Source organism: Myripristis murdjan, chromosome 1 (assembly GCF_902150065.1).
Source record: "Myripristis murdjan chromosome 1, fMyrMur1.1, whole genome shotgun sequence".
Lineage (NCBI taxonomy): Eukaryota > Metazoa > Chordata > Actinopteri > Holocentriformes > Holocentridae > Myripristis > Myripristis murdjan.
Genome location: NC_043980.1, coordinates 38557474 through 38581392, shown reverse-complemented (window position 1 = coordinate 38581392; position 23919 = coordinate 38557474). Strand labels below are relative to the sequence as shown.

Sequence of the window (23919 nt, the reverse complement as noted above, 5' to 3'; positions counted from 1 at the left end):
AAGCGCTGTTGCTTGTTAGGCTTTAGGAATTAAACTGAATACACTTACCATCAGCTCTGACGTTGTTATATGACAGGCTCTGCTCCTCCAGAAGCCATGTTTACTCTGCTTTCAACTTCTTTTTTTAAGAGATCAGCTTTATTAGCAAAGCCAATGCAGAGGTACTACATTACCCACAATTCTTTATACACGTTCCACCAATCAGGGAACTGTTACCATGGTGATAGGAATGGTGCTGTGTTTTGAGTGTGTCTGACAGTGTAGATGGGAAAGTTTTTCATTTGTCATTTGTCTGATATATATATATATATTTTGTAGGGATGAAGAGATGAGTATAATCAAAGGAGAGGGTTAAAGATGAGTATTTTTTGATATCTACACAGTTTTGGAGGCTACCCTTTTTAATGTGCAGTTAGATAGATAGATAGATAGATATTTAATCTATGGGAGAAATCAATGGGAAATTCCCCTCTGCAACCTGGCCACTGAAAAAGCGGGCAGTGACCTTCCAGCTCTATTTTCTTGAGCGAAGCATCAGCCACATTAATTGTAGAACCACCCCGAAAACACCAGAAGGGCCACTCTGCCACCTAGTGGTGATGCACAGCACTCACCATGATACATGAATTATGAGGAGGACTACTAGATAACCCAGTTTAAGGAGAAAAGTCATTATAAAGCAGAACTTTCTTTTTTAATTAGATAAAATTGTCAAAGTGTGTCTTGGTGAAGTGTGATATGTACTTTGGCTGATAAACAAGGCAGCTGTAAAATGACAGATTCGTGAATGGAGTTTGGTGTGAGGTTCTCTCTATACTCTCTCCTTGATGCTGATTGGTCCCAGCGGTACTGAGCGCAGTGGCACTCACACTACAGAGAAAACTAAGACTGAAGAACCTTGAATATTATAAATAATATACAGATGCAGTACAGACTAGATAGGCGCAGCTAATCACAGAGTCATAATAGAATTTTTCCTCACCACTGAACAGATAAATCACACTGACTGCAGGTCAAATCAGACAATCTCTGTTACTGCTGTCTAACAGTGCTGCATGGCTTTCATTTCTTGCACTATAATACTTGGACTGGCTAACAACAATGTTGTTTTAAACTTCTTCTCTACTGGTTTTCAATAAGGTTTTTATTAAAAAAACGAAAACATCTCACCAGTGAGAACTTGATGTCAGACTATAATCCATAATCTGAACAGGGCCTGACACCAAACTCAGCAGCCAGTTCACAGCAGCATCCTTTCAGTATGGATTCAAAGTGGGAGAAATCCAGTGCATTGAAGTAGTGTCCACAAAGCACATGGCTCACTGAAATTAATGATGCTTTATGTACTTTTCAAGTACATAAAGCATAAAAAATAATTCTCCATGCTATGTTAAACAGAAAAGGGAAAAAGAATCTAGCATGGAGCATGGAGATATCTGCAGATCATGTGTCTTACAGAATACAGCCACCACCTCAAGGGTTTGGTGTGAATTTAGCTGGAGGAACTTAGGCTCTTTATCACTCCTAAACAGACCTATGAACAAAGAGGCAGTCGAGGGCAGGGTCAAAGTTGGAGACAGTGTTGCACTGAAGGGTTAACAAAAACAACAACAACAACAATAATAATTTGTATGATCAGGCCTCCTCATTAGTCTCTCACTGTAAGAACAGAGAATAGAGTGTGTGAAATAATTATTCCTCATTGTATTGGGGGACGGTGGAACCCTATCAAGGACCCTGCATTTGGCCGGAGCCTAAAGAGAAAAGCACTGCTCTGTCAGGGTGCCTCTCTGCTGTTGTTTACATGCCTGTGTTTGGTTGGACAGGGACAGGGAGGACAAGAGAGGCAGCCACATGATGCGGGACAGCTCTGTCGCCTGTCGGCCGTCCCGGAAAAACAGTCACTGACAGCGACACGCGAGCCAGGAGGTAAGGTCGTGCTGCAACCTGCACTTTTACTTCCATTTATTTTATACTCAGTTTATATTTATATTCCATTTAGCACAGCCGCTTTGCTCTGCCTTCATGGGTATGAACGGAAGGTGGAGTTAGCATGCTAATATTTGTCACGGGAGGCGATGTAACACCAGCTAACATCTCACCCCGAATGTCATTTAAAATATGGCAGTTTAATGTTGCCTTAACTGTCAGCAAAAGAAGATACACAGTGTGCATATCTTGACACCACAAATTAAAAAACAAAGCTTCCTCGTAAATTCGGCATAGAGACAAATCACTAAGTATCATATATTTGAATGAAATTTCAAGTTTAGTTTTGAATTCTTTGACTGTCGTCCACAACACGGCAATGCTTTTGTTGACAAAAACCCAAAGGAGCCTTGGCTTTAGGTTGGCATTCTGTACCTCGTCCCAGAACATCATTTAAACACTGTACGTGCTACGCACATGTAATTAGGTTTTAACAAGACATATTCAGGTCACGTAGTCTATTTGTGTGATAGTGCTGGAAAGATGTAATAACGCTTGAACCATTCATAATAGTAATAGTTAAGGTCGTATTAAAACTATTTAACACTGTTTGTAATGGAGTTTGACACCACACACAGTCTACACACACACTTAAATGCCTTATTTAATTCATAAATCCCATTAACAATGCAGTGGACATATACATAAACACACATAGATTGTTTTAATTTCACTATTCAGTTTAAGTTAGTGTAACATTATGTACGGAATAATGTATAAAATGATAAATTCCTTGCCTTTATGAATTAAAGTTGTTCTTCTTCCATAACAAAATGTAAACTCTTATAGTAGTCTTTGGAACAAATAGGGATCCCTGTGCATTATCCTCACAGGGACCTTGACATGAAAAAAATAGTGGTTACATGGTGTGCTGTGCTATGTTACAGTCTATAAGCTTTTGTTCACCACAGTGTTACAAAGAAAGCTGCCTACTGCACATACAAATCAAATATTGTGGTAAAGCACACAACTGAACTAATAGTCCTGTATCATGGCATTTATCCCCTGAACTGATATGCTGTCCCTATATTACAGTGATAATTTGAAGTGCAGTGTCTACACGCCTGCATTCACATTTACATTAACTGCTTGTAGTTCAATGATGAAACCATGAAAGAGTCATTTCAAGGATGTTTTCTGCTGAGGAATGACTCACTGTGATCTCCTGCCTACAAAGCTAACAGCTGTCCAGTTCTAATGACAAGAGCTTGTCATATGGGGCCTAATGTGCATCTGTTTGGGAAGCCCTGATTTAGCATATGCCTTTCCAGTATCTGCTCATGGTATTTCTTTACCAAACGTTATCTATAAGGCAGCACTTTCAAACCCTTGTAATCCTAACCAAGTCCGCAGCCTGGGAGGCAGTGCTGCCTTACAGTCAACACGTGGGGCAAAAAACACAGACAGCAACAGTATCCAGGCTTCTTTCCTCCTCCTCCTCCTATTCTGACGACCTTTCATAACTCCAGTGTTGTTTTTGGGAATGTGTCCATTTTTGTGCTGTCGTGGTGCAAAGTTTGTTACAATGTACTGCGGAGTGATACATACGGTAATAGTAAAATGTCAGAGTGCAGTTATATTGTATATTGGCACTCATGGAATGCCTCTTGTCCAATCAAATCGCTCGACCGGAACTAAGTGCTATATAATACTAAGGAATGCCGTATACAGTTTAGCTGCTTTTTCCCCTCCTCACTCTTTTCTTTTTATTAATTTCTCCTCTTCCCCCCTCTCTCTTCCCCATCACCTCCTCTCTTCTTTTCTCTTCTCCTTAAACTCAATTACTGTGCCACCAGACTTCAGTCACATGAGCGAAGTTACGTTCCATGTGTTTTTAATTACAGCCTCCCTCCAAATCTCCCTCTCTCTCTCTGTCCAACCCTTTGGACCAGTCCTGCTCAGTTGACTGCCTGCATCACTCCAGCCCTAATTTCAACAAGACAGTTTGGCTTTCCTCACGTTTATGCCAGGTATCTGTTGAACTGTAAGGCAAGTCATTACCTTTAACTTATTTCATTTATTTAACTTATTATTAATTTGTTGAATATCATTGGAAATTAATGGACAAACCGAGAGTGGAAAATCATCTCTGGCTGTAAAAACTTGAGGTTTGGAAGTTGCAGACTTTCCCTTCTCAGACAGTTGGTCACCTAGGTGACTGTTTGTTTCTTCAGGTGGTTGCCATGGGAGCGCTGTTCCGGAGTGAGGAGGTGTGTCTGGTCCAGCTTTTCCTCCAATCAGGATCGGCCTACAGCTGTGTCAGTGAACTGGGAGAACTGGGATTAGTGGAGTTTAGAGATGTGAGTCTTTCACCTTGAATTAAGGGAGTTTGTTTAGGTTTGTATGGATGCTGTACTGCTATTCCTCTGTAGTGAATGGTACTTGGTAGTCGGGTCCTTAAATAGCCTGAAAAAGCCTATAATTATTCACATTTCATTAATCATATTGCCAATGCACACAAGAAATCAGGTTATTGTGAGTAATTGGGTTATGACAGGAAAGGGGGTAACACTTTTACATGTGTTAGCTCACTCTTATCATTCAAAATCCTTGTATGTATGCGCTCCCAAATAATTGGGTCACCCTCCAATGCTGACGCTCCCCAGACTGTTAAAGCAGTGCTTCAGCTGACTCCCGTCTGGCTGAGAGCACCCATCAGCCGGCTTCATGTGGGGCTTTGCCCATCGAGGGCGGCAGATTTGTTTTTGCTCTCCATATATTTTCATCAGATATAACATTGACATGAAAGTACTAAGCATTCAGTGAATGTAGGACAGTGAGTTTTTACACTCCCAATGGAAAGTGGCTTTCATGTTGACATCGTACTTGAGAAATCAGGTAACTGATACAGACATATGTAGTGAATAACCTGATTTACCACAAGTGCATGTGTCCACCTGTTTGAACCCCTGCCTTTCCTTCTCTTTGTCACTCCATCTCTCCTTTCTTCCCTCTGTCTCTCTCTCTCTCTCTCCCCAGCTGAACCCGCATGTGAATTTGTTCCAGAGGAAGTTTGTGAATGAGGTCAGGAGATGTGAGGAGATGGAGAAGACGTTCAGTGAGTCAAGGCTGCCACATATTCACACTTTTTTATGTGAATTGCAGATCATTTCACTGTAGGAATTGAGGTGATTAATTTTGGCAGGGATTTTCTCAGATTTCTTTTAATGTTATGGTAGTCAGATTTTAATCATTTATTGCTCATACAGTTTAAGTGAGAACTAGTTAACAAAAACAAAAACATTTTGGTTTTAGTCTTAGTCTATTTTGTATTTATTTATATATTTATTCATTTATTTATTTATTTATTACATTTTAGTCAAATTTGGGTCATTTTTCATATTGTCGTTTTTCAGTGGAGTTTGAAGGGGTCGGTTGGAACTAGGGGGCTCTGACATCCAGTTGGCAGACATGCTACATCTGGTGATGGGCAGTAAGACTGTGAAAAACCATAGTTCTATATGTCATGTCTATTCCTCAAAATAATTAATTTAGTCAGTGTTATTTTTGGCCAGAGGGATTTTTTTTTTTATAATTTTAGTTTTGTGTTTGACGGGTAGAGAGTATCTTTCAGAAATTTTTGGATACCGGTACCAGTACCCATACCTTGACTTCGATACTGGGCCCTTAACAATCCTTTTTTTAAAACCAATTTTATAAAATAATGTTATAAAATTAATTTTATAATATCTCTGGGTGTAATGTGGTGTTTTTCCTGCATGCCTATATGACGTGTAATATTAGGCAGTCAATCACCAGCATTATTAGATTTTGGTATGGGGATGCTGCATGCTTATTGGCTCAAAGATGCTGATGGGATTTTCTCCTTAGGCATTTGGTATCGTGGCGTAGTAGTATTGATGCTATAAAAGTATTTAAGTTTGTAACCATCCCTATTCATGTTTTATTGTTTGATAGCTTTAATCAGGGATGAGATGAATTGGTCAGGCTTTCATTTTTATTTTTATGGATCAATACATTTTCACTGGTTACATCACCCTCATGGTAAAACTGGTCGTTAACAAAAGTATTTTGTCATGATTTTCTTTGGAAAAATTAACACTGTAACTGAATATTGTTTAACAGATTAACCAGCTGAAAAACAAGCAAGACACTAATGAGACAAACTCTTTTGTGTGTGTCAAAAATACAGCTTTGTCAAACCAGCCCAATAAACTAGCCAGTCTCATGGCCACCACAACCACGTTCTGGTTTGAAACACAATGTTAAATTGCTATTGCTGGTTTTTACTGTGTCAGTATTTTTCAGGGTGTGTTTTTTCCTTAAAAAGTTGTTGTCTATTAGTTTTAGTGTATCCACATTCCCTTGGTCTGTCTTATTATTTTTACGACATTCAGTGATTTTTATGTGTGTAGGAGAGCAGAGCAATGGTGATAGTGAAACTAAGGGCAAGAGTGTCTTTTTTTCCTGTTGAGAATAAGTGAGTCTTCCCTCACTCAAAACACGTCTTCCCTCACTCAAGCTGCATTGCATTCTGGTCTTTTGAGGCTGTCGCATTGACTCCTCATATTCTTCAGTGTTTCAGTTGCACTCAAATTCAAACAGGCTTCATTTTTGACCAAAGATTTTCTACAGGTTGTCAGCGCTCTGAGATGAAGGGTTTTCGAAAAATGTGCGAAAATGCGGTCCAGGTTGAATTTGAATTGAACTGTCCTTTAAATCTCTCTTTCTCTCCCTCCTTCTCTCCCAATCTGCCTCTAAGTCCTTCCTTTTGTTTTTTCTGCCCAGCCTTCCTGGAGCAGGAGATTAGTCGCTCCCTGTCGCCTCCTCTTACGGGCCCGTTGCCTGTTCCGAGCCCCGCCCCCTCCGCTCCCCAGCCCAGAGAGCTGATGGACATAGAGGAAGAAAGCGAAAGACTGGCCAGAGAACTAAGAGAAGTATGACTGTGTGTGTGTGTGTGTGAGTGTATGTAAGAATGAAAGGAAGGTTTGATGATGGGAAGGAGTGAAAGAAGAGTCAGCAGCAGGAGAGAGTGGTGGGCTAAAGTCAAGGGCCTGTGGTGTTGTTATGCATCTGTTGTTCCATTTGTAACTGTGCCACAACTTCCAAACATGAAGTGTCACCAGATTTGGGGGGAAAGTTGGTGATGGGCCACAGACCTGATGAACGTTTCTGGGCATTTGGTCAAAAGAGGGTGTGGCCGTGGCCATAGCATAGCACAAAAAGTAACATAACACTACAAAATTTTGACACAAATTTGAAAACCCGTTGACAAATAAATACAAAACACGTGTCTGAACAGATATTTGGTTTATTTCGGGGGTTTTCATGAAGTTACTGTTGCTGCTTCACTGCAAAAACTCAAAATCTTACCAAGATTATTTGTCTTATTTCAAGTCAAAAATGTCTTATTCCTAGTCAAAATATCTCATTACACTTAAAATAAGACATGATCAGCTCAGAAGTAAATTGTTTTTAGACAATTGTCACTTGTTTCAAGTGAAAAATTTGCTTGAAACAAGTGAAAATTTGCTTGTTTCATTGGCAAAATTAGTTTCTTGTTTCTAGCTAATTTTCACTTATTTCAAGTGAATTTTCACTTTTTCCACTGGCAAATTTTGCCAATGAAACAAGCAAATTTTCACTTGTTTCAAGTGAATTTTCACTTGAAACAAGTGAAAATTTACAATTTACTTCTGAGGTGATAATGTCTTATTTTAAGTGTAATGAGATATTTTGACTAGGAATAAGACATTTTTGACTTGAAATAAGACAAATAATCTTGGTAAGATTTTGCGTTTTTGCAGTGTTGAGTAGCTCCTTCCTTGCCACAATGCACTGCAATGCAATGTCAATGCAACACGGAGCCAGTTGAGCATGTGCACTGACATTCTTCAGTATACTGCGTTATCATACTTTTACAAACACGCTGCAGCCTCAAAACTTGGTTAGAATGAGTTTGTAGTAATTTGGCTCACTGATGAGGCCAGGCCCACCGCAGTTTTTGCACCATTTCCCAAAGTGGGATGTCTGACTTGGTGGGTAGCTGTCGAAGAACTGGCTGACACTTGGCCACGCCCACCACTGATTGTGCTCTTTATGACGGATTCTGGACAAGAAGTATCTCTGCTGACTCTTTTACTGATTATCAAAGTTTGGGGGCATTCACTGTTGGTGGGGGACAACATGTTTATTTGTTCTCATCATTTTGTGCCCCTCCAGGTGTCCAGTAACAGGGACAGTCTGAGGAGTCAGCTGACCCAGCTCAGCCAATACCGCGGGGTCCTCATCCATACACACTCCCTCACCGAGTCACAGGTAAAAAGTGGGACTGTGTGTATGTGAGCTACATGTCTTCATACAAATTCAAAGACAAGGCACATTATGTGTGTGTATTGCCAGGCCCCACCACCTCCTCCGTCTCTGGAAACATCCTCACTTTTGGACCATGGACAAGACATACACCTCAGGTTGGAAAACGCACACACACACACACACACACACACACACACACACACACAAAATGCCTCACAAACTCAACTTGATGCAGCTATACAACAATGATAGCCTACTGGGGTAAAATAATTAAACTTCATTTATGTTGGTCTTTTGTGGACATACAATCACTGAGTGCTTCATTGTGACACCAAAAGTAAAACACACACAAAGCTGTCACAACTATAACTGTTACTGTACATAAGATCTAGCATAACAAAAGACTGTAAAGTTTTGTTATAGATCATTTCTTAAACCCAGGCTGACATTTAGGAGCGTTTGTGTTTGTGTTTGAGCCAGTGAAAATTCAGCATAATCCATATAAAACACGCTCAAAGTTTTGTAGCTGGGGTGGTCCACCCGTGGAAAGTGCCGGCCTTCGAGCGACTGCTGTGGCGAGCCTGCCGGGGTTACATCATCGTTGATTTCCGAGAGATGGAGGAGAGGCTGAAGATGCCTGAAACGGTACTGTTTGCTTCGAATGCTAAAGCGCTTTATCGGTGTGTGACGCCGGCAGCTCTTTGTTGTTCCACGCGATGGAGGTTGATCATGTAAACAGCTTCCGGTGTTTCCTCCAATCCCAGGGTGAAATGGTCCAGTGGACGGTCTTTCTCATCTCCTTCTGGGGCGAGACCATTGGCCAGAAAGTCAAGAAAATCTGTGACTGGTTAGTCTGAAAAAAATTCCTTCCAGTTAAGCATTGTTGCCATTGCTGACCTTATCTCGTAAATGAGAGATTCATGTTTCTCATTTTCTCTTCTGCTGTCCCTCTCACCCCCCTCCTATCTGCTCCTCTCTTGCTTTGTAGTTTCCACACCAATACATTTGTCTACCCAGAGAGCACCGTGGAGAGAGAGGAGATTCTGAGAGGCCTAGAGAGCAGAATTGTGGACATCACGACAGTAAGACAGAGAATATCCATGAATAACCACGAGGGTTTGGATTCTAGCAAGCCAGTGCTTTTGTTAAAACCATCTGTGTGTCAGAAAAAAGAATAGCTTCATGCTTTGTTGTCATGAATTATTATTTCTTACCTCATATTGTGGTTGTGTTGAACCTTGAACCAGTATCATGTATTGAATTGTATCATGAGATAAGTGCTTTGTTCCATCAACAAAATCTGTCAATCCATGTACCAGATCAGCTATTTCTGTCCAAATGCCCTCAGATGAATGCAGACTTGAATCACTGAGTGGTTTTACTGCTGTTGCATGTCATATTGTATGAAAAGTTGTCCAAAATAGGTGACCATGTATGTTTTGAATCATTCATAGCAGTGTCATTGTGTTTCATCAGTTAATCTGTGTTTTCTGTTCTGGAACAACATGTCATTGTTCTGTGTAGTTCTTATGAAAGCGTTTGATATCAGTGTTTCCCCGCCCTCTGTGTAGGTGCTGTCCCAGACTGAGAATTACCTTCAGCAGCTGCTGTCCCGCTGTGTTTCCGCCCTGCCACAGTGGAAGGTGTGCTTTAACGCTCAATGACAGCTCTAGAGAATGATTGTACCAGGGTGTTTGAAATGTGTGGTGTCACAGGGAAGCAGTTGGGCCAATATGCAAGAAGTAGTCGAGTCATTTTATGAAAAAACCTAGGACAAATTGCAAGAGAAAAAAACTCAACTGATTTTGTATCCTCAGTTTGTCCTGAGTGAGGGAAAAAAAGTCCCAAGAAATCCCATTGGGGGAAAGTTTTGAAAATCACCTATTTATGACCACAAATTACCAAAAAACACTGTTTTTAACACACAGGGGAAAGGGGTTCCAAATTTTACTTTCAGATATCACTATAAAAATTCACAAGTTGATTACACACACAAAGACAAGAAAAAAAGTCAATTACAAGTTCTTTGAATTACACATTGTTTACACATGTTTACACATGCATATCATATCACACATCATCTGATTTGATATGCGCTAATAAGGAATATCAGGAATAAATACCAGAGCAGATATTTAAACAGTGAATTAAAAGGTTACGATATATACAGTAACCTTTTAATTCACTGTTATGTAGTAACCTTTTAATTCAAGGTTACTATATATATAGTAACCTTTTAATTCACTGTTTAAATGTCTCTTCTGGCATTTATTCCTCATATTCCTTATTAGCGCATATCAAATCAGATAATGTGTGATATGCATGTGTAAACAGAATAATTCAAAGAACTTGTAATTGACTTTTTTTCTTGACTTTGTGTATGTAATCAACTTGTGAATTTTTATAGTGATATCTGAAGTAAAATTTGAACCCCTTTCCCCTGTGTGTTAAAAACAGTGTTTTTTGGTATTATATGATCATATATAGGTGATTTTCAAAACTTTCCACCAATGGGATTTCTTGGGACTTTTTTCCCCTCACGCAGGACAAACTGAGGATACAAAATCAGTTGAGTTTGCTTCTCTTGCAATTTGTCCTAGGTTGACCCCAATTTTGGCCTAAAATTACTGGACTAAAGTGGTTCAGTCAGATGTGTGTTGGGAAGAGGACCTGCCATAGGTTTAGGACCAAATTTCCCATAAACCTTGTTGTTTCCTCTCTCCCCTCAACTTTCTTGCCGTCTTTCCCCTCCTCCCATTTCTCAATTTGTTGTTCCTTGCTTTGCACCTCTTCCATATGTCTCGGTTCCTCCCATGTGAGACGCGAGTGGACAATGTGTGGAACAGATGCAAGGAGAGATTTTAAACAAAATGAGACATCCTCGCTCACTCAGACTTCATTTTGAAGTGTCGTCAGTTACTTGTACAACATGTACAGATGTGCAGCGTGTTCATTTCTTTTACTGGACTGGACGTCACTGTCTCATTTGTTTATGTAAATTATACTAATATCTTAAAATTACTGGGAAGTATAAATAAAGATGTATTTGTTTTGCTTAGGTGCGTGTGGGGAAGTGTAAGGCTGTGCATACCATCCTGAACCTGTGCAGTCCCTCCGTCACGGACAAATGTCTGATAGCCGAGGCCTGGTGTCCCGTCAGGAAGCTGCTGCTGCTGCAGAGCGCCCTCATAGAGGGAACGGTGAGAGAGAGGGTGGAGGCAACCAACAATGTCAATTTATTTGTTCTCTTCCCAAAGGTTGTGTTTTCTGAACACTGCAGCTGTTGTTTTCTGTCTATTACATCTTCAACCAGAGTATTTGGGCTGATTCTTATTTTGATATTTCTGTACTGAAACATTTTGACTCTCAAAAGACACTAAAAATGGGGAGATATTCCACCTAAAAGTCTATCTAAGGCCACCTACAGGGGGCGATGAAGAGCACTAAAACTGGACTAAACCAACTGAAATGAACAGTGATCAGTGGGACTTTTCCAGAACAACAGCTCTGTATTTCTTTTTCTTTTTCTTTTTCTTTTTCTTTTTCTTTTTCTTTTTCTTTTTCTTTTTCTTTTTCTTTTTCTTTTTTCTACAGTGCATTGATGAAAAATACCAGATGCTGGTTAGGAGGGTAAACATATCTATGTGCTTAGATGAATGAAATCTGAAATCTGAAAACTGAAAACTGAAATCCTCCAGTTATGCCACCAGTCAATACCACATAGCGTCAATGCTCGTGGAAATCTTCTTTAAACATGGCATCATCTTTTAATTATGTCCTCATTATAAATATTGGGCCATGTCACAATGACAGTAACAGACCAGTTTCTGCTAAATATTTGGAATCAAATACAATGATTTTATAGCATCTAGCTCCATTGACCACCACATATTCTACTCTGTTTAGCAAGTGCTCAGCTCTGCCCCCCGGTGGCCAATATACTGTGTTTCACTCTTTTTTTCTGTCAGAGGCCGTTGGATTGGCAGCTCTTTGAAAAAATGTAAAATCTGACTTAAACCTGCAGATATTGTATGCAAGTAAATGTGAGACGTGTGTGATAATTAAACTCATCTCTATTTTTTTGTCTTCTCTGATGTCTCCCTCTCAGAGGCAGAGTGCCAGTGGCGTGGACTCCTTCTATAACCGCCTTCCCTCCTCCTCTTGCACTCCTCCTACTCTGTTCACCACCAATTCCTTCACGGCAGCTTTTCAAAGCATCGTGGACGCATACGGGGTAGCCAAATACCGAGAAGTCAATCCAGGTAACCTGCCACACACAGATACTGTGCATGCAGTGAACTTAATCCGTGATGCACCAATCAAGTCGCTTGTTGCAAGCTGCAGATTGTACGCGTTACCATCCCCCCCCAAAAAAATTTTGTAGCACAGACTGTGTGTCATTATGTGCCATCTATGTAATGTTGACTGTGTGTGTGTGTGTCTTGGCAGCCGTCTACACCACGGTGACGTTTCCGTTCTTGTTTGCCGTGATGTTTGGCGACGTGGGTCACGGTCTGCTCATGGCCATGGCAGCTCTCTGGATGATACTACAGGGCACAGACAACAAGAACGCACACAGTAGAAATGAGGTGAGCATTCGTGCCCACACACACACACACACACACACACACACACACACACACACACACACACACACACACACACACACACTTTGGAGTGGGTGCTCCATCTGGAATTTGATCACATTTTGCAAAAGAATGCCTGAATATGTTATTGGTATTTCTATTATTATTATTATTATTATTATCCTTATTTTCAGTGTAGAATTTTAGTGTCTCATGGCTTTCAGTTTCAGTTGGACCATGGTGCTTGTGTTTACTTGGATAGTTTGTCTCAGTTGGGGAGGCAAGAAAATGCATTCCAGCTCTGGTTCAGGAGGGAGAGGTGCAGAAAACAAAAGTGAGACAGTAGGAGAGGGTTAGGTGGGTGTTTTTAGGAATGCTGGAAGAGGTGTGGTTGAGGTGTGGTCCTGCTCCGGAAAGAAGAAGAAGAAGAAAGAGGAAAAATGCTTTATTGTCTACCTTTTGCATGCAGAAGGCAGAAATTTGTCTTTGACTTGCATACATTAAAAACACGCTTACATAAACAGAAACTGCACTTGTAGCTTCAAAAGGAAGCAGAGTGTGAGGTGTGAAGCATTTTTAATGCTTTTTCAGAGGCTTTTCAGATTTGGGGGTAAAATTTGATTACTTAATGCTAATACTACTTAATAATGTTTGAATGTTTTTGGCTTGAAAACTGTAAAATATGAAGATACTGAATATTGGATATTGACAGCTTCAGTCCAAAATTATTGGTGTCAGCCTTCAAAATCTCATATAAAGTTGCAAGTTAATAAACACAAAAATGAATAAAACATGCCAGTGTGTGTGACATCAAGCACCAAAGAGGTAAATATCCCTAACTCTACTTTCTATTTGACTTTTTCTGTTTTTTTTTTAAATATACTGTCTTGTTTGGATGGAAATGCATTCTTGTCTACTTCCTCATGTCTCACTCTGTCTTATTTTTTCTCAGTAAACTTGGTTAATGCCCACATCTGTCTCTCCCTCTGCAGATGTGGAGGATGGTGCACAGCGGTCGCTACGTGGTCTTATTAATGGGATTATTCTCAGTCTACACCGGGGCAATTTACAACGACTGTTTCAGCAGAGGCCTGAGTATTTTCCCCTCAGGGTGGCATCTACGGCCTATGAACTGGAGGTGACAAACACGCACACCGACAGACTGCAGATAGAAGCGCAAACAGCAAGCAAAACACAATAATTGCAATTGTAAATCCAATCTGATTATTGATTTTAACCGTTTTTACTTGTGATGGAGTACCTGAAATGTCAAGGAAGTTTGAGAGGTACTGTACATTTCAGACAGGGAACTTCAGGGATTTGATTAAGAAGAAGGACATATTTGGGTCATAGAAGCACTTTGATGTAATTATGGAAAGGTTGTGGAATTTTATATCAGAGCCACGTTGGGAACCCTTTGGTAAAACTCTGAGCCTTATGATTGTCTCGGAAAAGAGTTTGAAAATTATCTGGCGGGGATCAATCTCCATGTCGATCAATGGATGTGACCAAGGGATGATAAAAAGGGCCAATAAACTGTCAGTCACACAGCAAAGGGAATCAGACTCCTTACTAGCATCAACATTGAGCGTTTCATTCAGTTATAAGATAAAACTCACCACTGGCAAAAGAAAAATCACACCATCTAACAGTTGTTGGCATTGGATTAGCTGTACTTTTAGAATACTATTGAGAGAATACTGCTCTGAATATACCAATGCTCACAATGATTTCAGTTTAGCAACATTTCAGTTTGTTGTTAGTGATTCCTCTGGCTCTCAAAGTGTCAGTGTCTGAACACATTCATGAATTTCTCAGACACTGTGTCTCTGTGTCTGTGTAGCGACGAAACCCTCAGGGGGAGTCAATATCTCAGTCTGGACCCCAACGTCACCGGAGTCTTCCAGGGGCCGTACCCCTTCGGCATCGACCCGGTATCAATCCACATTCTTCTTCCTCTTTTTGTACTTTTCCATCATCGTGTGTTATTCCATTTGTCTGTTTCAGCACTGATCCTCATCCTGTACTTGGTCATTTCTGCTTTACATTTTTAGACATGTTAGCAACAGGACGAGGCTCTTATAGATGGTGCTTCTGGTTGGTCATTCGGTCAGATCACTATTTAGGTCATGTAATCTAGAACTTGTAGTTAGGATTCACTTTTAGCAGGGAAAAGTCTTCACAGTGGTAATTTTAGGGTTTTCCCAACTGTGGTAGCCCACCATAGTAAGACCAATTTTTCACTTTTATCAAATCAAATGTAGCTTGTTTCTGCTCAGAAACACCTTCTTGTTCAATGAATGATGGGACAGGACAATCACCTTAAAGACTGCACTGCAAAAACGCAAAATCTTACCAAGATTATTTGTCTTATTTCAAGTCAAAAATGTCTTATTTCTAGTCAAAATATCCCATTACACTTAAAATAAGACATGATCACCTCAGAAGTAAATTGTTTTTAGACAATTTTCACTTGTTTCAAGGGAAAATTCACTTGAAACAAGTGAAAATTTGCTTGTTTCATTGGCAAAATTTGCCAGTGGAAAAAGTTCACTTGAAATAAGTGAAAATTAGCTAGAAACAGGAAACAAATTTTGCCAATGAAACAAGCAAATTTTCACTTGTTTCAATCACTTGAAACAAGAGACAATTGTCTAAAAACAAGTTACTTCTGAGGTGATCATGTCTTATTTTAAGTGAAATGAGATATTTTGACTAGGAATAAGACATTTTTGACTTGAAATAAGACAAATAATCTTGGTAAGATTTTGAGTTTTTGCAGTGTGTGTAAGATGGGAATGCCATCCATTTCCTCCTGTGTCGGCCTCAACCTTCCACCTCCCATTTTCTCTTTTCTTCTCAGTCTACTTTCCTTTTGTTGTATTTACACATGGTCATTTAAATTTTATAATCCTGTGGACTGTGTATTGGAGACTTTGAGGGTTGAATTCCTGAATTCATTGTTGCCTGGACCCGTGTGGGTTCAGTTCTCAGCCAAGTCTTTCCTGACCCATCACAGTAATAAAGACTTGTTTGGCCCATGTGGACACAGCCCATAAATTGGTCCGTCCAGACAAAGCCCCCCTTTTCACTTGGCATTTGATTTTGTTTTAGTTTTTGCTTTAATGCCAGAGGGGAAGGGCCTCTGTGTGTTTGGTGGCTAGAGGTTTAACCTGCCTCCTTGTGGAGACTACTACCAGTCAAATGAATGACCAAATCTGAATAGTCTCCCTCTGAACAAGCAGGGTTAGAAGGGAAAACAAGTGATTGACCAGGCTGGATCCATAAAAGTCCAGTTGGCATTCTGGGCTTTGGGCATTGGCACCTCCTGGTCTTACTTGACTTGTTCTGTCTTTATTTCTGCTCACATATTATCTGCTTTCCTTTCTTTCCTCTGCATCCCCTCCTCTTTGTTACACTTTCCTTTTCCTTTCCTCTCTTCCTCTAGATATGGCGTCTAGCAAACAACCACCTATCCTTTCTCAACTCTTATAAGATGAAGATGTCTGTTATAATAGGAGTATTGCACATGACCTTCGGAGTCTGCCTCTCCTACTTCAACTACAGGTATCAGTTCAAACTCACTGTGCATTTTGGTTTCACTGATGTTTCATAGATGGATAAAAGAAATGAGGACACAGTTACCTCTGCACCAGATTATTGTGTTAATGTTTTAATCTTTTAACAACTCTTAAGACAACTTGCATACATTAAAAACAGTTCTTGAACGATTTGGAGTAACAGTCAAAAAAGCTTTTGAGAAAGGTTGCCCGACTGCAACTTAGAATAAATGAGCACAGAGATGATTTTGTTAAAGTAACTTATAGAGTGTTTACATTAATTGGTTTAGAACCAGCTTCACCCTTTAACTGGTTTGTCCATCTGAAAATTGAGCAACAGCCAAGACCCTGATGAAAAGGAAAGTTTATCCAAAGAACATACAAAGAAGGAAGGGACAATATGTCATGGCAACAGCGTTCCAAACTTGCACCGGAGGCAGGCATAGATTCAACTATAGAACAAAATACACTTCACACAATGCAGACTGACCTTTTTTAGTCCAGTGTGAGCATTAGTTGTTCTTGTTACTGGTCTCAAAACATCAGGAGTCTGTCTGGCAGCTGCATATAGCCTTGCACAAAGCGCAGCTCTAGCCAGACAATGCTGATGTTATCCACATGCAAGTTTAAAATGTAAAATCCCGCATGAGCTAGTTAGCAACCAACTAATGACTCATAATTCTTGCCAACTTGTTAAATAAGGCATACACTGAGGGGTCGCAAACTCATTCAAACAATGACATAGAATTTTTCCAGTTTTAGCCTTGAATAAAGTCCTGCCCTACTGTGTGTGTATGATCAATGTGTGTATGCAAATTTTACATTACCATATCCACTGTGCTGTTTTCTGCTGCTTTTTTTTCGTGCTGTATACTATCTATTACTATTTCATGCTGCAATGACCTAATTTCCCCACTGGAATCATTAAAGTTTCATCCAGTATTACCTTCTTATATAGCCAGACTCTCTCTGTCCATGCAGCTACAGCGGCCAGTGGACCAGTGTGTTTCTGGTTCTCATCCCAGAGTTGGTCTTCATGCTCAGTCTGTTTGGCTACCTGGTGTTCTTGATTGTCTACAAGTGGCTGGCCTACGGGCCGGCAGACTCGGACCGAGCGCCAAGCATCCTCATCCACTTCATCAACATGTTTCTGTTCACCGACACCAAGGACAACCGTCCGCTGTACTCTGGACAGGTCGCCCGGACTTCCTTTCTCCTTTGACTTTGTCATCTGTTCATCAGTCTGTCCCTCCCTCATGCTCGTCCTTGCTCTTTCCTACCAGGTGATCGTCCAGCGGGTGTTGGTTATCATGGCTCTGGCGTCAGTTCCCGTCTTGTTGCTAGGGAAACCGCTCTACCTGTATTACCGCCACAGGAGACGTCGAGGCATCTGCACAATGGTACATGTGTATGTAGTTTTGCATGTGCATTTACTGGATTACCCAAATGGAGCACCCAAAGTTTATATATAGCACACTTTAATGGTTATTCCATTGTCACCTGGTTGTTCAGATCAGATCAGATTTACTTAGGGTCAGGGTCAGGGTTAGGGTCGTTCTAGCCACATATATTTCACACATAGCAGAATGAAAAGATGTTTCTCTTAGGATGAATGTGCCAAGAAACTGACATAACGTTTTGCAAACACAAAGATACATACCGGGAAAGCATACATGCCAAAAATGTAAACCTGAATGATTGCCAGGTTTAGAAGTGGATTCATTCAATCAGACGTGGGAGTTGCTTCATATGGGTAGTACGACAACATGCCTTGTCTTGCAAATGTCAGAGGCACAAATCCTGAGGTGGCTTGAGAGTTTTCATCTTGTAGAGAAGCCAGATAGACCCATGGCTTGCAACACAAGCTATGTCTCTCACTCTTCGTTTAATTAGATAGCTGAACCATGCAGTTCAATCCAAAGCTTCATTGAATAGTCATGTCTTTTAGGAGCAGGTGGAGGATACTGTCTGCCAGGACATGCCAACCCAGCAGAGACACATCTATACATGTTTGTTAGTGGGAAGACAGGAAGAAAAATGCATTAACTTGAAATGTATTCAGTCATCTCATCCCCCCGTGTACAGTTAGGGGTGAGAGAGCACATCAGTGCACTTTCATTTGGGGTTCATTGCCTTAACGTGATGGCATGATGGATGGATGACACCCAGCTTTATGTCCTGTTACAACCTGGCACTACTGCTGTCTGAGGCATTGTGTCCTGAAGCCTCTGTGATGTTAAACTTTGACTGATGTCAGGTGTTCCTCCAAAATATGTTGATTCTGAGTTCTTCAATTTCAGAAAATAACATCGGAGTCATTGAAACAGTGCTCATGGAAAGCTTCTTATGGGCGTGGGTGTGCATATGTGTGTGTGTGTGTGTGCACGTGTGTGTGTTCCAGGGAGCAGAGCGCCCCCCAGTGACAGACACAAGCTCCATCAACGCCTTACTGGGGGATCTGGAGGGAGGCAGGGGTCCACAAGATGAGGGGGCGGAGGTGAGAGAGAGTTTTTTTTATGGCCTTTATGAAAGAAAGAAAGAATTCTGCAACGGAACTGAAAACATCAGGGTTTTATTCAACAGTCATGAAGGACCATAGCCAATCAAACTCAAGGCATTCTATGACTTTTTCATGACTTTTACAGACTCCCCGAAATTGTTTGATTTTTGATTTTTTGATTTTTAGAAGCTTATAAGCGTAACACTGATAGATTTGCTGCCATGTTTACGACCGTCTGACAGATCTGTGGATCAGAAATTCTACATCCTGTTTGTAATTCTACCTTGGACACTGTTTTTTTTTTTTTTTTGCCAGGTGGCAGGTTGTATTTGCTCTAACAGTAAAATGTTTTCTTGCCTCAGGGTTTTGATGCAGTTGAAGTGTTCATGCACCAGGCCATCCACACCATCGAGTATTGTCTGGGCTGCATCTCCAACACGGCCTCCTACCTCAGACTGTGGGCCCTCAGCCTCGCACACGCACGTGAGTCGTTTCCCAGCTGTGTATGTGCTTGGATGTGTGAGTGTGTGTGCATCCCCTGTGTGCACACTGGTGTGGATTCATTTGTGCTAATTTGTACTTCATTTGTACCAGAGCTGTCCGAGGTGCTGTGGGTCATGGTGATGCGGATCTCCCTCTCCTGGCAAGGCATGCTGGGATCTGTAGTCTTGGCGGTGATCTTCTCCTTCTTTGCCATGCTGACCGTCTCCATCCTCCTGCTGATGGAGGGGCTGTCGGCTTTCCTGCACGCTCTGCGCCTGCACTGGTGAGAAATACACACACACACACACATTTCAGTGTATGTTGTCTGTATGTGATATGTTTATAGAACAGACTGTCTGATATCAGTCACAGTTTCTTTTCCCAAATTCTGTTTTCTGTGAGATCACTCAGTCTGTTGACTGTTGACTTTTTTGTTTTTGTTTTTTTTTTTTGTTGTTTTTTTTGCACGAGAGACCCTGAAAAATTATGAAATTCCGCTGATGCACCATTTCTGCATCAATTCATACCCAGTTATTGTGCTTTGGTGTACTGTAGGCATGTGTATGGAAGGCCAAATAGGTCAAAAACAAGCAAAACCAATGCTTTGATCAACATGGTGTTGTCAGCTCATTTGCATGTTGTTAGCGTGTTGTTAACACGTCAGTTTTTTTTTATATGTGCATATCATGTACAGTGTATTTTGAACTATTTGGCCACTTTCATTTTGAATCATTCTAAGATGACTTTCTGTGAGCAGCAGCAAACATGTATGTAAGCCATTGAATATGTCCCTGGAAAATCCTGGAAAATGATTTCCTCAAAAGATTGGGAACCCCAATTTATTTTGCACAAAGTAGAACTTTTCAGTCTGAGATATGTGTTTCCAGTGTCTCAAGAATCAGAGGGAAATAAACTGAAATGGAAAGGGAAACCTCTGGTCAGAGCAATTATGTGTAAAATGTGAATGTAATATTATGATGATTATAGAAAATTCTCAAGGGCATTACGCGCCCTACAGTACAGCATTATGTGTATTTGAGTCCAGGACAAAGTCCCTATGGGGACAATAAAGTAGATCACATTTCTGTAAATGAGGTATATTTGCATAAATACATTTGTATGAAAAACTCTTAATGTGTGTTATAACATTATATCTTCACACACTTACAGTATATTTATAGTACAGTATATTTCTCTCTCTCTCTCTCTCTTTCTCTCAGGGTGGAGTTTCAGAACAAGTTCTACAGTGGGACTGGATATAAGCTCAGTCCGTTCTCCTTCTCCCCCATCGTCAGCCCCCTCTAGGCCAGACTTTCATCCCAACCAGGTCCACACACCAAACCACTGATCAAGCTTCGTGTTTGGGACCAAATGGGTTGTTGCGGAATATTGAAACAACAACAACAAAAATATGTAATGCTGGCTGTGTACTTGAGCCTTTTTAAGCCTACGATGGTCAAATAAATGCAGGGGGCCAGTAAATTTGCAGTGCAAAAACAGGCTAAAGCTGCTAAAACTAGCTCTGGGCAGCGATGTCAAGAGTTTTGAAATACTGGCTATGAGATGCTAAGACTTAGCCTGTCATAAAGGTATTGATCCCACTCACTACAACCCCTTATACCAACAGAGAAGTCAGGTCAAATCTTCATTTCCCTAGCTCATTATGCACTGCTGTAAACACACACACACCCAAACCCCTTACCCCCATCAGGTGCTGGGATTATCAGGAGTGGATTACCACATTTCCTCTTTTTTGCCCAAACTGCAAAAAAGTCAACATTGGTGACAAAGGTAAAAAAAAGAAAAATCAAAAATTAGACTTTGACTTTTAACATGGAGCTGTGTGGGCAACATGAAAGAGCTTGAATTGTTGCATCACAGCTATTTGTAAGTCCAAGTGAACACACACATTCACCTGCATTCATCCAGAGGGAGTGCAAACGGCCACATGTGTCAGCATTTGTCAGTACCTGTGTGTACCACGGCAGTGCCAAATCTGGAGAGCGCTAACAGTACTACTTTGTATACAGTATCAGTATTTGTGCCTAACTTGCTACCGACACAAGAGCACATGCAGCACACACACAACAACTACAAAGATGGAGACAGTTCTCCTTCTGCTCCTCCTGCCCCGCAAACTAACAGAAAACTTTTGGAAAGACCAAATTACAAAAGCCACATATGGAGCAAAAGCCAGTGAGCAAACGGTGCTTTACATTTTCCAGACGAAATGTGGAAACACATCCAACCTAGCCAGCCACATTCACTGTTTGTAACTATTATATGACACCAATTTATACTGAAGTGTATGGGATATCATTTTGAAATTGGTATTGAGAATCAAGGATTTTTACAGGTTGTGGCATTGACTAACAAAATTGTCATAGTCATAGTCATATTTATTAACTCTTCACCACAATTGTGGTATGGAGTACAAACAATACAAAATAAATGATGAACAGTCATAATGAGTCATCACAGGTCGAAGTGAACAGAAAAAACAAGCCTGGACTCGATCATTTAAAGAGTGGCAAAACCTTATTCAAGAAAGCACCCAATTTACATATTGTTTGTAAATTATCAGTCTTCAATAAAGCTTCAATAAAGTGATGTCATGACATCCCTAGCCATGAGTGTATCACAGGAGCCTGTCTAACAGGATGGAAACAGCAAAAGTCTGAATTCAAATTTAGGCTTGAATATTGAAATGAAAAGAGGTGAGCTTCAATTTAAATCAGCAGACACTGAAACAGAGCCAAAAAAAACTGATATGTAAATACTGTATGAGATGCAGACTACACGTGAAAATAAATCAAATGTTATTCATGTGTTTTGAAGTGTCCAAATATATCGAGGTACACAGTGTTTTGCTCATGTACTTCTGACACACTGTGTTTCCCAGACCACCCTGAAGCTTCAGCCACTGGTGGAGTCTCATTTATTACTTGCATCCTTTGTACTTTTCATTCTAATCCAGCATCAAATCATCCGTGTATAGAAAATGAAAGGAGCACATGAGCAGCAAACAGGGCAAAAAAAACTGACAGTTTTTGCTGTATTTGAAAATGAATCTGTCACTTTAATGATTTGAACAGATTTTGCGAATGATTAACAGAGGGTCATGTACCTGCCAGTGTGCCGCATTTGGTTGGTTATTTATTTCCAACTCTGACAGCAACATGGCACCCAGAAAAAAGCAGTCTGGCCTTAAAAGATCACACCAGGGTGTCAAAGCTCTAACACGAATGAGGCTTGCAAGTGCATTAGGGTGTGCTGTGCAAAATGGAGGGTCAATTGAACTGAGGACTCTTTAGATTCAGGCAACAAAAACATGGAATAAAAACATTATTTAGCAGCCCTCATTCAAATGACAAAAAGGATGTCTCCTGCACAGCCAGTTGCTTTCAAGGGGTGCTGGTCAAGCTCAGGAAAACCTTTTTTCTTTTCTTTTTTTTCTTTCTTTTTTTTTTTTTGGCATTTCTGCTTTATTTGAGATAAACAAAAGGCAGGAGAGAGAGGGGATGGCATGCAGCAAAGGGCCTGCGCACAGACTCAACCCCAGGCCGCTGCACTAAGGATTTAGTACACACTCTGCCAAGTTGTCTTTTAGTTCCAAAATGTATTGAAATAATGTTTGTGTTCAACAGAGAATGGATGGGGACAGAGGATGCAAGGGGCAAATCAAAGACATACTCTGATAATGCAGCATTTGTAATAAACAGTTATCCATACAATGCTTTTTTGTATGAACATCAATAAAATTCTATGAAAGATATTTTGAATCTCTGGGGTTGCTCTCATCACTTGGCTCTGTGCTTGATGATGGATGAAGACCCAACTAGATTGCAGCTGAGGAGGTTGGACATTGTGTTATTAGAATGTTTTTGATTTACTTTTCTCATTTTTTGAGTACCATATAACCACGCTAGAAAAAAGGAAAAGCATGCTTCAAAAGTCACGTTAAAAATGCTTTAATACATCGGCTTGTTCAATGAACAACAAAAAAGCTACAGAGGAAACTCCAGTGCGTTGTGACATAAGCCCTCATCAGGCAGTCTGATCAAACAGACCTTAGCAAACATCCCACAACATGTTGGCCAGGTGTTAACGGATTTAGTTGAGTGGTATCACAGAAAACAGAGACACTTTTCCTCTCTGCCAGTCAACAGGTTACACTTGTAGAGCAGCATTCAGTCATTAGTCAGTGCATGATATGCAATTACAAAACTGAGTGACATCCAAAAGTTAAAACCAACAAAACTGGGGGCATCAATCATACTATTTAAGAGAAATTAATTGACAGTTACTCATACAAAATAAAAAAAAAAAAAAAAAAAAAAAAAAAGTATGAAATCCATGTTCTGGTTGAGCCCAGGGTATCTGGTTGCTTTGAGTTTAAAGATGCACTTATTTTCCTCTGTGGCTGCAGCTTCCTTTCCCAGTCGCCCCTCCTGCCTGAGGAGCACTCTCAGAAAACAGAGCACATCACTGAACCTTTAGGGGTCCAGCATGTCATGTGGGGCCT

General features: G+C 40.5%; 1 protein-coding gene and 1 long non-coding RNA gene across 2 annotated transcripts; both read left to right on the top strand.

Annotated features, from left to right (window-relative positions):
• The first annotated feature begins 1832 nt into the window (after positions 1-1832).
• Positions 1833-21741, top strand: tcirg1a (T cell immune regulator 1, ATPase H+ transporting V0 subunit a3a). Its single transcript, XM_030054152.1, has 23 exons — positions 1833-1929; positions 3834-3959; positions 4164-4289; positions 4969-5047; positions 6739-6887; positions 8173-8268; positions 8353-8420; positions 8784-8910; positions 9030-9112; positions 9254-9347; positions 9837-9908; positions 11325-11465; positions 12374-12527; positions 12715-12854; positions 13844-13989; positions 14695-14785; positions 16300-16418; positions 17393-17606; positions 17695-17811; positions 18813-18908; positions 19274-19394; positions 19506-19677; positions 20615-21741. The coding sequence occupies exons 3-23, from the start codon at positions 4173-4175 to the stop codon at positions 20697-20699; spliced, it is 2481 nt and encodes an 826-aa protein (XP_029910012.1). The 5' UTR covers positions 1833-1929; positions 3834-3959; positions 4164-4172; the 3' UTR covers positions 20700-21741.
• A 135-nt stretch (positions 21742-21876) lies between these two features.
• On the top strand, positions 21877-23176 carry LOC115361001 (uncharacterized). Its single transcript, XR_003928376.1, has 2 exons — positions 21877-22669; positions 22715-23176. It is a non-coding gene; the product is annotated as an uncharacterized LOC115361001 (long non-coding RNA).
• Positions 23177-23919: the final 743 nt, after the last annotated feature.

Coding starts and splice junctions, on each gene's coding strand:
- tcirg1a (XM_030054152.1), top strand. CDS start 4,173: ATGGGAGCGCTGTTCCGGAGTGAGGAGGTGTGTCTGGTCCAGCTTTTC. Junction 8,911..9,029: donor GGCTGAAGATGCCTGAAACG/GTACTGTTTGCT, acceptor CTCCAATCCCAG/GGTGAAATGGTCCAGTGGAC. Junction 12,528..12,714: donor ATACCGAGAAGTCAATCCAG/GTAACCTGCCAC, acceptor GTGTCTTGGCAG/CCGTCTACACCACGGTGACG.